The sequence below is a fragment of the Ambystoma mexicanum genome, chromosome 2p (genome assembly GCF_040938575.1).
Source record: "Ambystoma mexicanum isolate Mex_15411 chromosome 2p, UKY_AmexF1_1, whole genome shotgun sequence".
In the NCBI taxonomy this organism is placed as follows: Eukaryota; Metazoa; Chordata; class Amphibia; order Caudata; family Ambystomatidae; genus Ambystoma; species Ambystoma mexicanum.
In genome coordinates this window covers 104,951,307-104,965,264 of record NC_090923.1, presented here as the reverse complement: position 1 = coordinate 104,965,264, position 13,958 = coordinate 104,951,307, and the positions used below count along the sequence as shown (strand labels likewise).

The 13,958-nt window shown below is 45.7% G+C and overlaps 1 protein-coding gene across 1 annotated transcript in view; it reads right to left on the bottom strand.

Moving 5' to 3' along the window:
• COL7A1 (collagen type VII alpha 1 chain) overlaps positions 1-13,958 on the bottom strand; it is a 782,081-nt gene that overhangs the window by 219,372 nt on the left and 548,751 nt on the right. Inside the window, exons 80-81 of the mRNA XM_069646196.1 lie at positions 4,806-4,850; positions 4,412-4,483 (exon numbers count right to left, since the gene is read on the bottom strand). Coding sequence (XP_069502297.1) covers positions 4,412-4,483; positions 4,806-4,850 — 117 coding nt within the window. The remainder of the gene's footprint in view (positions 1-4,411; positions 4,484-4,805; positions 4,851-13,958) is intronic.

Here is a 13,958-nt window from a genome sequence, read left to right as displayed (position 1 = left end):
TCCTGCTACATCAGCGGTAGTAATTCCGCCAAAAATCTGCAAAGGACTCCATAAAATGGTGATTTACACCACCAAACCCCCACTTGTAATCTGACGGTATTAGCCCCGGAGGTAATACTTCCAGTGGTAATACCACTGGACCAAGAGGCAGTAACAGTTTGGTGGTTTCCTGGTGGTATTACCGCTGAGATGCCATCAGACCTGTAATGAGCCTGGCTCACTGCCTAAGCATTCTTCTCCACAGCCCTCCTAACTATGCTCGATATTTTCCGCCACCATATTTCTTGTGGGTTACGGGAATTTGAACCTAGTGGCATGGTTGGGAGGGCTGTAGTTCTAGCTGCATGCACTCCTTTGCAGAAGGATAAACCCTGAACAACCAACAAAATGACAATGTACAGAAGCAATCATGGAAAATGGTGATTAGTCTTTGCCACTTGCGCATGCTTTATGATTTTAATTTTTCATTTGTATTTCTATATATCTAGGAGCTCAAGCGCAAATGAGCTACAGAACCGAAATAAATGAATAAAGAACTAGGTGGTCAAGCAAAAACCAAAGAAAAACATGCAGACTCAAAGGAGAATTAAAATAACCAAACGCACATTGAAAAAATATCTACTGAAAACTATCTTTACATACTTTTCATCCTTATCATCTCTTCTCCTCGACGCCACCCCTCTTCTCACTCCACTCCTTTCTCCATTCACAAAACAAGCTCCAATCCTAGCTTTCATTACACTTCCTCATCTCGCATCTACCCCCAGCGCCTCCCTATTTCTCAGACTCAATGTCGCTATGCTTCTACATCTCACTCTCTTTCTATGCACAGTCTGTCTGTAATAAGACTTCTTCCTTTCTCATTCTCCTTCTCCTGACCTCAATAGTCTTACCGAAACCTGGATCTGTCCCTCTGATTCTGCAGCCCTTGATGCCCTTCATGACCATACCTACACCCTCACCCACACTTCCCGCATCACTGGCAGGGGTGGTGGAATAGGACTGTTTTCATCTTCCAACCTGCCTATCTCTCCTACTCCCTTATCTCCCGCTAAATTTCCTTCTTTCAAATAAACTCGCTCCACAATCACTGCCCCCTATGCCATACATATTATCTCTGCCGCTCTCCTGGACTGTAGGTCAATTTGTCGAGCACCTCTCTCAACTAATTGACTCTGTCCCTCCCGATCACCACCTAATTCTCATTGGTGACTTTAACCTCCCCTCTCTCTCTTTGCTGCTCTATCCACTGACCTTAACTCCCACTCCTTAACCACTCACTGGGCCACATTAAAAGTTAGCAGGCCCGGATTTAACGGTGTCGGTAAAACCACACCAGCACTGTTTTCCGGACCGGCTAACTATGGGTTTTGTGGCCGTGTGTTGTTACACCCGCCAGGTCTGACTGGCGGGCGTCACGCCACCGGCGCAGATGGACGTGGAAACACCGGCACCATTACCGCATAGTGCCGGTGTTTCCATGGCCCCCATTCCCTATGGGATTCCACAGGACTGGGAAGTAATGGAATGCCGGCTCCGGAATTACCGGACCACCGGGGCTGTAATGCCTGGTAATTCCGGCAAGTCCGGAGCCGGTAAATCCCCACGAGTCCGGCGACAGCCTGCCAGTTTTACCGGCACAGCTACTGCCAGACTCGTAATGAGGCCCACTGGCCTCTGTCCACTCTCTGTACACCCATTCAACTTGAAACTCCCATGACCGTATTCACATCTCCTGTCAACTCTATGCCTCTAATATCTTCAGCACTCCTTCTCCCTCCGATCACTCTATCGTCTTTGCCTCAACCTCTACTCCTGCTTTGTCCTCACTCTCTCCATCTACTACAACTATTACTAAGCACAGGTTTCCCTCCTCCAATCTTCCTGGCTACCTCTCTGACCTACACCACTCTCCCTCCTCCAATGCTGAACCAACATTTCCATCCACTGAAGAAGCCTTCACTAACTTGAACACTGCTCTCTATGCTCCCTTCTCCTTTTGCTACTCTTTTTCCATATTTAATCCTAAATCCTCCCCTCCATGGCCATGGATTACACCTCTCATCCGCACCCTGAAAACAACAATGCGGTAAAAGCTTTGCACTTGGCAAAGGTCAAGACAATCTTCCAACTCTACCTCACTGCTCATCAAAACTACTCCTCAGCTCTTGACTATGCCAGACATGACTTCTATCTCTCTCTCATTTTATCTCAATCCTCCCAACCTAGGAACCTCCAAAAATCCCTCAACTCAATTCTCTCAACTCTTAAACCCCATGCCATCTGCTCCACCCTTTCTGCAAATGATCTTGCTCTCTACTTTGCTTCTAAAATGTCAACCATTCGCATCACCATCGCTACTTTCCTTCTATCCCTTCTGCCTGCTCACTTTCCTCCACCACTCCTGCCCTCCACTCCTGCTACTTCTTCCTTTGCGCCCCCCAACCCTGATGGGATTCTTGCCCTACTCCTCATGGCTAACCTTCCTGTGCCCTTTTGACCAACTATATTGTGAAATATTGTGAAATACATAGCTCCCAGTGTTGTTCCACATCGTATTTCCCTCTTCAATTCCTCTCTTGACAACACAGCTTTTTCCTCATCCTATAAGTCAGCTACTGTCATCCCTCTCCTTAGGAAACCTGGTCTCGATCCCAACTGTCCTTCTTTCCTGTCTCTCTTCTATCACACTATTCCAAAATCCCCACAGCAAGTGGTGTTCAATCTACTCACTGAATTTCTTGATACTCACAACCTCTGGGACCCTCTTCAATCTGGCTTCTGACCTCGGCATTCTATAGAGAAAGCTGTCCTGAATGTCAGCAACTTCCTCTCTTCCACACGTCATGCAAACCTTTAATCTATTCCTATTTTTCTTGGACTCTCTACTGTCTTCGATACTGTCGACCATTCAGACCTTCTCTCTGCATTATCTCTCCTTGGTATCAAAGATAAAGCCCTTGCTATATTTGCTCCGTACCTTGCCCCTAGACACTTTCCGGTGTCCTGGAACAACCTTGTCTCCCCACTCACCCCTCTTTCTGTTGGAGTTTTCAGAAGGTCTGTGCTTGGTTCACTCTCTATTCTTCAGCTCTTGGCACCCTGATCTCCTCTTACAGTTCTCCTATCGACTCTTCGCTGATGACACTCAGATCTATTTCTCCTTTCCCTTCTTATCCAATTAGCTATTGTCAAATATTTCAAACTGTCTCTCGGCCCTCATATATGGGATAGCATCTCACTCGCTGATGCTCTTCTCCACTATGACTGAGGTTCTCTACTTTCCAGCTAGGCTATCACTTTCTCTCCCTCCTCTTCTCTTCTCTTCTCTCCTGACTACCTTCCTTACTCTGCTTCCGCTCATAACCTTGGTGACCCATCTCACAACATCTCGCTCTTCGTCTCCAAACCTGCCCCTGCAGCTAGACTCAACCTCCTCAATATCTGAAAAATCTGTCATATTCCTTTTAATTCTGCTAAACAGCTACTCCCCTCCTTAGTCCTTTCAAGATCTGACTACTGTGACAGCTCCCTTCATGGCTTTCCCAACTATGCTTTTTCACCTCTGTACAACGTCCTCGACTTTGCAGTCTGCATACTTTTCAACCTTTCTTGCTTTACCGCTACCTCCTCTACCCATCGCGAGATTGGCTGGCTATCCATGAAACAAAGAGCTAAGTAGAAACTTCTTCTCATCATCTTCAAAACTATGCATGGACTTGCCCCACCATACCCATCTACTTGTTTCACTCCCTACTCTCCTCCTCCCTCATTATGGTCATCCTCAGCTCACCTCCTTGTCACCATTCAAGCCCCTCTGTGCTCCCTCTCATTTCCGCTCGCTCACTCTCCTTGCTCCCCTACTCTGGAATGCTCTTCCTCTCCCTCTCCATGCTCCTCCAACTCTACCACTATTTAAACCCAGCCTCAAAGCCCTCTTCCTTTCTGAAGAACCCTTTTCCTAGCACTCTACGTTAATCCATCACCCTGCTTACCTCTCTACCTAGCTTCACGAACAATCCTACAGCACTTTTCCGTCCCCCCGCCATCCTTAATTTAGCACTTCCTCCATTATCCCGTTCCTATGTTTTTCTGTCCTGTTCTCGTCCCAGGTTTATGTTTCCACCTTCATCTGCAACATCTAGTCTTCAAGTCACAGTCTCCAACCCCATTGTCAAGGACCCATGTTCTGCACTCTGTTATTAATGTTAACATTTGTAAACGTTTTTGTGCCAAACTTTTTTGTGCTAAAACTGCAAGGCTTTTCTGTGATTTCTCCACATTAATATGCACAAAAAATGCATTTCGATGTACTATGGGTCACTGATAATGTATTTTCCATGCTTTAGACATAGCCCAAAGGTTTCTTCTTTTGGGAAGTTTCTCGTCAGTGTTGTCATGTGACACTAACCTTGGCTCCTTTCGGTCCCATGACGCCTCGCTCACCAGGTAGCCCGGGCGTACTCAGTTCTATTACTTCTCCCTGGAACAAAAACAAAAATAATATAGGTAAGGGTGACTTCTGACTGTGGTGGACCATTCTCTTTTTTATGACCCACGAGGCGGACAGGAAACTGATCACAAGATCAGTGAACCTAAAAGGGTTCTGGGACCTCCAGAAGCCTTTTAGCCACTGACCTGGCAGCCTGCCATGCACAAGATCCTGCCACAACTCAACCAGACACTCAGAGGTACCAACCACTTTCGTCATATATATCCTATCAGAATTCAGAAGAGCAAAGTGATTCGATCATCTTGCTTGTTTGGAAATCATATCTAAAACTACACCTGTGAAAACCAGTTACCTTTGGACCGGCAGGACCTACAGGGCCCGGTGTACCATCTTTGCCCTGTGGAGGAGAAATGTTATGTTAATATACATATTTACTTAAATGTATGCATAATCGCAAATGTTCACACGCTACAGTCTTGTTTGCAGTACCAAAGCATACAAGGTGCTCTGCGAAGCTCCTATTCCTACAACCCTTTTGTTACTTAATAAGGGAGGGGGTAGAAGTAGTTGCAAAGCAAACAAAAAAGCATTAGAAAAGCAAATAGATCTAACTTTATAACTAATGAACGTATGACTGTCTTGTAAAGCCCTGCGGAACCAAACAAGGGAGAGCCTTTATATCTGCAAAGTCAGACTTTGCCAATAATGGTTATTGTAAATGTATCACTGAAGAGAATTCACAATGCTGCCACTTCAGAATCCACAAAAATCTGCAGGGCTCATTTGCTTCGACACTCTCGCACGCACGCGCGCGCGCGCACACGCACGCACGCACACACACACTACGTGATTCTAATTTTGTAACACGCTTAAAAGCTGTTCCAGGCTTCACCGTCCGGCAGCGGCACAGCGCCCAAGTTCGCATGCCCCTTAATGCCAGACTCGGTGCTGTTACCGGGCCGGTGGAGCCTGCAGAACATTATATTATTGCTATTCGCAGCCTGAGGCACACCCTCAAGGAGGTAATAGCAATGTTTCAAAAATCTCCCATCGCTGGCTCGTTCAAAGCAGTGGCTGGGGAAAGTCAGGATTGCCATGGAAATGGAAGAGGGGCTCCTCTCGGAGCCCCTCTTCCATTTCCATGGCAATGACAAGGAAGTTTGGCAGATGGTGCAGCCCCGGCGGTGAAGCCTTTTTCAGGTGAGGAGTTGGTGGGGCATGGGGGGGCTTTAAGGGTCTGGATTTGGTTTGGCAGGCAGGGGTGGAGGGAAAACAGCACCGGGTGTGACTACCACTCGGGTTGCTCCGGACCCGGGCTTGCATAGAATGATTCAGCCCGGGTTTGGAGCAACCTGATTGGCATCCACACCCGCAACGGGTGCTAATGTGCGTTACATGCTGCAGCTTGAGGTCGTCACACACATGGAAAATATACGCTGAATGGAAACATTAGAACCGAGCTATGGCACATTGGCCCCGCCCGCCACACACACAATGAGAACATTTTCTGGCATACCCTACCAATTCCAGATTGTACCCGTGAAAAACGACTTTTGCTAGGATGCAATGGCCCAAAGATTGCTACTCTGCCTCAAGGAGCAGATCATTGGTAAGGAATGGGGACCTTGCTGTTATATTTTTAACCACACCCTAATGCAGCACAACATTGGAAATAACATCAGTGTATCAAGCAGAAAGAAGCTCTTAAAAGCAGCATTTCAAAACAAAATGACTGAGCCTTCACCCTGACATGCACTCCTTCTGCACCAAGGAGCAGCTGTTTGACACTATGGCCCTCTACAAGCTGCTGCTAAAGCTCTGTAAGAAAGGTAAAGCTGTACACTATGGCCCTCTACATGCTGCTGCTAAAGCTCTGTAAGAAAGGTAAAGCTGTCCAGGAAGACCTAATAATGCTTTGTAATCATGTGCCCCTAAGCTCTCAAAACCTTAATAGAGCTCTGTCAAAAATACTACTTGCAATGACCTGTCAGACTATGCGCAGCCTATGGAGCTGACATCCTGCATAGGGTGTGCTGTATCACCCATGACGTAACACAGAGGCATGTACACGGAAGAATTATAAATGACACTGTCGTTCTACCACATGAGCGATACCTGTTGGAGGAGGCCATGCTTTAATAGTGTTTCAAACACAGGGGGAAGGCTCAACAGGAAATAGGAAAACAAAAGCAGTGATGACTAGAAGGTGTGGAATTAATCTTAAGCTCTGGCATTGGTCTGGGCAACCCTCCAGAACATCGTTCTTCACCTGCCAAGCCATTTCAAAAGGAGAAAGACCATATGCAAATGAGGCTTGGTCACACCCCAAAAGGTGCAGTCCAGCACAAAACTGCTTGGGCACATCCCTTTTGCACGAGGCAACAATCATCCCCAGACATGTTTCGGCCTCGATGGGCTTCCTCAGTGAGGAGTAGCTTGAGTGTCTAGACCCAGTAGGGGCGGAACCCACATCTGGGCATACTCGTCTCAATCGGGGTGACTATAAAAAAACAAAACAAAAAAGAGGTGATGGCTGGAAGTTTTAGAATTAATCTTAACTCTAGTATTGCTCTGCAAAACCTCCAGACCATCGTTTTTCGTCTGCCAAGCCATTACAAAAGGGGAAAGGCCATGTGAAAATCAGGCTTGGAGCCACCCCATACACATAATAGAGGCATTGGAAACAATTGCATTTTTCTGCCGTTGGTAGCAAAAAAATCTTTTGACCTAAGTCATTCAGCTCAAATCACAAATACCCCCACTAGTCAAACGAGTGCAGACGCATGGGATTCTGAGAATTGGGCGAGTAACACATTCACACAAGAGGCCAGTGCATTCTTTAGGGTCTGTGCAGCAGCGCAAGTTATGCACTGCCAGGTCTAGCTCTCAAGTCCCACTAGGCCATCCCAACAATAGTTATGCTAATCTGGACCATCATCATCATGTTTCCATTCTACCTGGTCCCTCACGACCTCCCTTGCACAGGACCTCACTTCCTCTCCCACCCCAATGCCTTTAGCAGACCAGCATGCCCAAGACACCATCCCCTGTCCCACCCCCTTCCTACTCAATACAACTCCTTCCAACCTGTCTTCTCTGAGTCTCACCCCACAGCAGACACCTGCAGTATCCAAAAAGCAACGCGGGCCACTATCCCTTGCATTCCTATCCCTAACAACCTCACTATTAGTAACTCCTACCCCAGCACAGGCACAACAAGACTCGACCGCCTCAGATCTAGGACACACACCACCTCGACTTCTACTAACTCAGGCCTAAGAAAAAGTAAAACCAAGCCCAAACCAGCCACTCACCTCACACACCCAATATCATCTCCTGACCAGATCACTCCCTGCTCCAATGTCTCCTCCCTCCGCACACTCAACAGAAACCCTCTCCAAACCACCACCGAAACAATGAAAGGCGCACTCATCAACGCAAGATCTTTAGTCGCCCATGCCTTAGACATAGCTGACATCATCTCCCTAAATGATCTAGACTTCATAGCTATTACCGAGATCTGGCTTCACGCAGCCTCTGGCCCCGCGCTAGCGCTAGCTATACCTAATGACTACACCATCTACCGCGCAGACAGACAAAGACGGCGGTGTAGCCATCATTGCAAGAAGCTCTTTCAATATAAGACACATACAAAACAAGTCACTCCCATCGGCGGAATTACTCACCATCAAACTATCCACAACCAACACAAGCACAATCACCACCCACCTCATCTACAGACCGCCAGGCCCCATATTATCATTCAATGACGATATAGCTCTCCTGCTCTCTAACAACACCAAACCCAATTCACGATTACTTATCCTAGGTGACTTCAACCTCGGATTCAATGACGACAAAGATGACAAAGCAAACACCATCGCTAACACTATCTCAGAATTAGGACTCACCCACCACATCTCACAACCCACACACAACAAAGGCTGCATCCTTGACTGGATAGCTGACCTCAACTGCTATACCACCATCCTCTCCAACACACCATGCGCCTTGACCGACCACCACCTCATCACCTTCACCATCAACAAAGACACTCAACCTGTTTCCCCTCCCAATGCTCCACCTTCACTCACAAGAAACAGCAAAAATATCACAGTTGAGAAACTCCTCCCTCTACTCCAACCTATCATTGACCTCAGACCCACCATTACCAGCCCCACTGAATTAGTAGATCTCTACAACGCAACCATTCTCAAGGCCATAAACACTGTAGCACCACTCAAACTACGGAAAGCCAAACCACGCGCACATCTCAACTCCTGGTTCACTCCTGAACTAAAAACTCTCTGCAAAAATAAAAGACAAGCTGAATTAGCGTGGAAACAGTCTCCTTCCGCTAACAACAAAACATCCTACGCACTAGCCTCCAATACCTACAAGGCAGCAATCATCCTTACAAAAAAACATGTACAACGAAATAATCTGCAACGCCAAATCCAACACCAAAGAGCTCTTCAATATCCTGAGAGACCTTGAGTCCCCCTCCCTCATCCCAGACACATGTACCAAAGACATCTCTTGGTGTACCAACATACAAGAAGCACTCCTTGGCAAAATTGCTATGTTACAAGCCAAAATTGAGTCAAAGAAAGAAAGTCTCACTTTCACTGATAATCCAACCCCTTCCACCCACACCCCACGAATGGATGACAAATACCTATTCGAATTCACCACCATAACGACCAAAGAGGTTGAAGATATAATTAACTCTCTGAAACCATCCAAATGCCAAGGGGATATCTTCCCGGCACCAGTCATCAAAGACCCGACCAAACAACTTCCTCCCTTCATCACATCCCTTATAAACTCATCTTTCACATCCAGCATAGTACCTAACAACTTAAAGGATTCCTGGGTTCTACCCCTTCTCAAGAAACCCACCTTAGACTCAAGTATACCCACGAATTACGCCTGTGACCTTCCTCCTAAAAATCCTCGACAGAGCTGCCTACCTGCAGATACAGAACCACCTTGAGAAAAACAACCTTCTAGGACTAAGACAATCAGGCTTCCACCCCAAACACGGCACTGAGTCTGCCCTGATTGACCTCAACACAAATGGACAACATCAAAGACAACAGCAAACTAGCCCTTCTTCTCCTCCTCGACTTGTCAGCCTCCTTTGACCTGGTCAACCATGACATCCTTTGCAAACATTTAACCTCAGCAGCTAAATTCTCTGACAAAGCTAATGCATGAATTCAGTCCTTCCTGAACAACAGATCCACAAGAGTCTTTGCTCCCACAGCCTCTGCCAAACCAGCCCCAGTCACATGCGGCGTCCCCCAGGGCGCCTGCGTTTCCCCCACACTATACAATGTATTTACAAAATCTCTTTTCGACATACTGGACTGCTTGGGTGTCATCTAAACGAATTACACAGATGACACCCAAATACTCATCCCACTAACAGGCGAATATTCCACAGACAACAAAGTACTCAACAACATTTATTCCATTATCGAAGAATGGATGGCCAAACACGGCCTGTGCCTCAACGACGACAAGACTGAGCTTCCTCTCCTAGGCTCCCAAACCAGACTCAATAAACTTGACAAACATTACCAGACATTCACCATAGACAGCAATAACATTTCCGTCTCCAACAGTGTCAAAACTCTTGGGGTTTACCTTGACTCCTCCCTTACACTGACAAGACAGATCAACGCCATCTCATCCGCCACTGCGCACACATGTAAGATCATCAATGCCAGCAGACCTTATCTCTCGTCTTCCAAGTGCACCACCTTAGCCAGAGCACTAGTTCTCTCTAAGGTCGACTATTGCAACGCTCTCTGCTTGGGTACCAGCCAAAAGAATATCTACAAGATGCAAGTTATCCAGAATAACGCACTAAGACCAGCTCTGAACATTCCCAAACACAAACACATCTCTGACGCCAGACGATTCTGCCAATGGCTATCTATACCTCAAAGAATCGAATACAAAACACTCTCGCTCACTCACAAATGCTTATCCAACCAAGCACCCAGATACCTCTCAGACAACTTCACACACCACACCCCATCTCGCCCAACCAGATCAGCCCAAACACACTGCCTAAATATCCCCAGATACAAAAAAGCAGGAGGCTCAAGCTTCCCTGTGCTTGCCACGAAAATCTGGAACTCACTACCAGTCGATCTTAGAACCGAATCATCCTTTTACCGATTCAGACATAGTGCCAAAACTTGGCTACTGGCCAAAGAAGTTTAGAACGTTAATCATTACCTGAGAAATTTACATACTGCCTGCACAATCTGCACAACCTCAATCCTTGTAAATTATGTCATATTACGTACATTACCTGTAACTGTCTTTTAATGTCTATACTATCTGTATTGCTTACCTATTGACTATGCTTGCAACTCTTTGCTACGTTGTAACCATGTCAAGCGCCCGGATGCCCCAGGGCCAGGCGGCGCTATACAAATAATACACTAAACTAAACTAAACCCAGCATTCTATATTATATAATTGATTGTTTTTATGCCCACAGGATGTTTTGCCCATTGAAGTCATCAGGGTCTTTCACAATCAGTGGAAGAGTTGGATGCTCTCTAGTATCTTTTATAGAAAGAGAAAATGGGATAAGTGCCTTCCTCTTCCTGTTGGGACAGATGCAAATCCTCCAGTAAGATGTGAATTGGTAGATCATCAGTTGTTTCATCTATTATTTTGTTAAGACCCATTGGTGAAAGGTCCATCAATGACCCAGGAAATTAGGGAGATGCTGTAATGGACTGCAACGAGCCGTCTTCAATAGACGAATGCTGTACCGATAGGTATTTGACTCACAGATGAATGTCTGTCCATCGATGGAGGTTTGTCTGTTGATGGATTCTTGACCATGGATGGGTGTTTGACCGTTGATAGGGTGTGTTTTGTATGTTGACAGGGTCTATTTTGTCCATTGACAGTGGCTTTCTGAATGGTTTAGGTGATTTATCCATTGAAGCAACATGCATGGATAATGAGGCAGTTGACAGGCTCCTTCTGGGGGGGGGGGGGGACACCGGTTCAGCATAAACACTTTTATGACACGTAGACTTGCATATTGTGGGGTTCCTCTGTTCTTCTCTAGGAACCCCCCGGGCAAGGATCACTTGTATCTGGGACATCAGTCTTGGTATAGGAGTGGCCCTTCCACTGAGACTGCTCTCCTGTTCTGAGGAGCCAGCCTATCTGGCATTCTGACCCATTGTAAGGAGGCTTAGGGCATTCTCACTCGAAGACAACTTCTTATCTTCCTACAGAAAACGTATAAGCCTTCGCTGCCTGCCCCAGAAGGGTTTATGTGTTAAACCCTTGGAACTCCTTACATTCCTTGGGCTTAGGGGGGGGGGTGCAAGCGGTAAAGACACTGCAGATGTTGAGTTTGTAGACTGCACATTCATTCTTACTTTTGGGACAGTTTCCACTCCTACCTTCTTCAGACATCTCAGGAGAGGGTGAGGGCTGCAGGTGCAATACTCCAAAGAGAAGAGCCAGCAAAAGAGTAATCTCCCTGAGTAACACAACCAGGAGTGTGGAGTCAGGGCAACAGGTTAAGCAACATCAGCAAAGAATGTTCTTAAAGGTTGAACAATCTCAGTGAGTTTAAGAGGACTCATTAGAACACGAGGTGTGGTGAAAACTCTGAAGAGGACGGCCCTGGGTAGAGCCTACCACCTCATGGATTAAGGGCAAAATGAACCAAAATGAGGTGGATAGGCTGTAAGGTAAGAACATGTTCCATGGCTGTATGTCGTCTGTGTAATGTACTGCTATGCCATGTATATGTACTGAGGATTCCCAGCCTAAAGAATGGGAATCTATGAAAGAGCTAGTGCTTGACAAGTGGATTCTCGTTGCACAGAAACGTGTTTGTTTATGTGGAAGTCTGATAGGACCTTTGGAAAAATGAGGAATGAGTTCCCAAAAAGTATTTGTCTCTGCACATTACTATTATTATTATTATTATTATGCATTTTTTGATTGCAGGTCTAGCAACGGAATGCTTTAAATGTCATAGGGCAGTGGTCTATAACCTGCATCTCTCCAGTTGTTTTTGACTATGACTCATGATCTCTCGCCACTGACTATGCTGCCGAAGGCATCTGGGAGTTATAGTTAAAAACATATGGAGAGCCAAACATTGCAGACCCCTGTCATGGGGGGCAGCACACAATGAGGGAAGCCCTTTGCATGGGATGAATGCATGGACGCAAGGAGCTAACAACATGGGAGGGGGGAAAAAGTGAAATGGATCCGAGCTGATGCTACATTTTCTCCTGTGATAAAGCAATGGGAAGTAGACTATTAGTAAGAACGGGACTTGACTTCTAATCTCAAATATGTAGTAAAGAGGACATTGGATACAATTTTGGTTAAAGATATTATACATGCATACAAAGGCGTTAAATGAATAGTAATGAGTTGTTCTGGAAAATAATTATAATATGTGTTTGTTGCACAGACTTGAATTGTGGTATTTTTCTATTATGGACTATTGCAGAGGGGCTATAACAACTAACGTACAGTGTCTGTGACTTACAAAAGAAGGATTCCTAGTGAGTTTGTTGAAGAGGACATACTTTTTAGAAAACAAAATAAAAGACAAAGAATATTTAGAATAAAATCCATAGACACGAAAAGTACTAATATAGTATTTTTGTATATCATGCTTTTATACTTTCGAATTTAGTAATGAGTCTCTTTCAAAATATACACCGAACTAAAAAAAACTACACTGCAGATATCGGAATTTGTTTGAAAGAACTCTACAAAAAAATAGCCGCCATATTGAAATTATGCTGATTACATGTGAAACATATTACAAATTGCTTATTTTTTAGTTGTTAGTGTTTGGGGCTCTTAAAGAGCGCTGACTAGATTTCCTGCACATTGAATACGCATAAACTTAACTATGTAATGTTTCTTGTGCAGGTCCCAATAGCTTTCTCAAATTTAAATAGCCAGAAAAAGTGACTTTCAATTTCTATTTCTGTTCAATTAATGTGAATGTTCTTCTTGAGGCCTGCACAAATGGGAAGATCCAGTTGTTCCCTGGTGAGACGACCATGTTAGATGGTTGACTATGCGTCTCGACCCATCTAAAATGAGTTGACAATTCACCCACGTCTTTCATGACAATGGGCCTCATTCCGAATCGGCAAGTCTGGTAAAAAAGTGCTTGTATTTCCAAATACCGGCACTTTACCGGAGCGGCCGACTATGGGTTTGCCAGTGGGGCACCTGGGTTACCTCCAGCTCTGAACTGGAGGTAAGCCAGACGCCCTACCGGCAAAGAAAGCTGCCATTACAAGCACCCGGTGCCAGTGATGACGGCAAATCCCCTCATGAAGTCCTATGGGATTCCATGAATGGGGATTTACACCGTCACTCCGGCACCCGTAATGCCGCCGGGTGCCAGAAACAGTAACTGCATTTGCGGGTATCGAGGAGGCTCTACTGCCAAGGGCAGAATGAGGCCCATTATGTG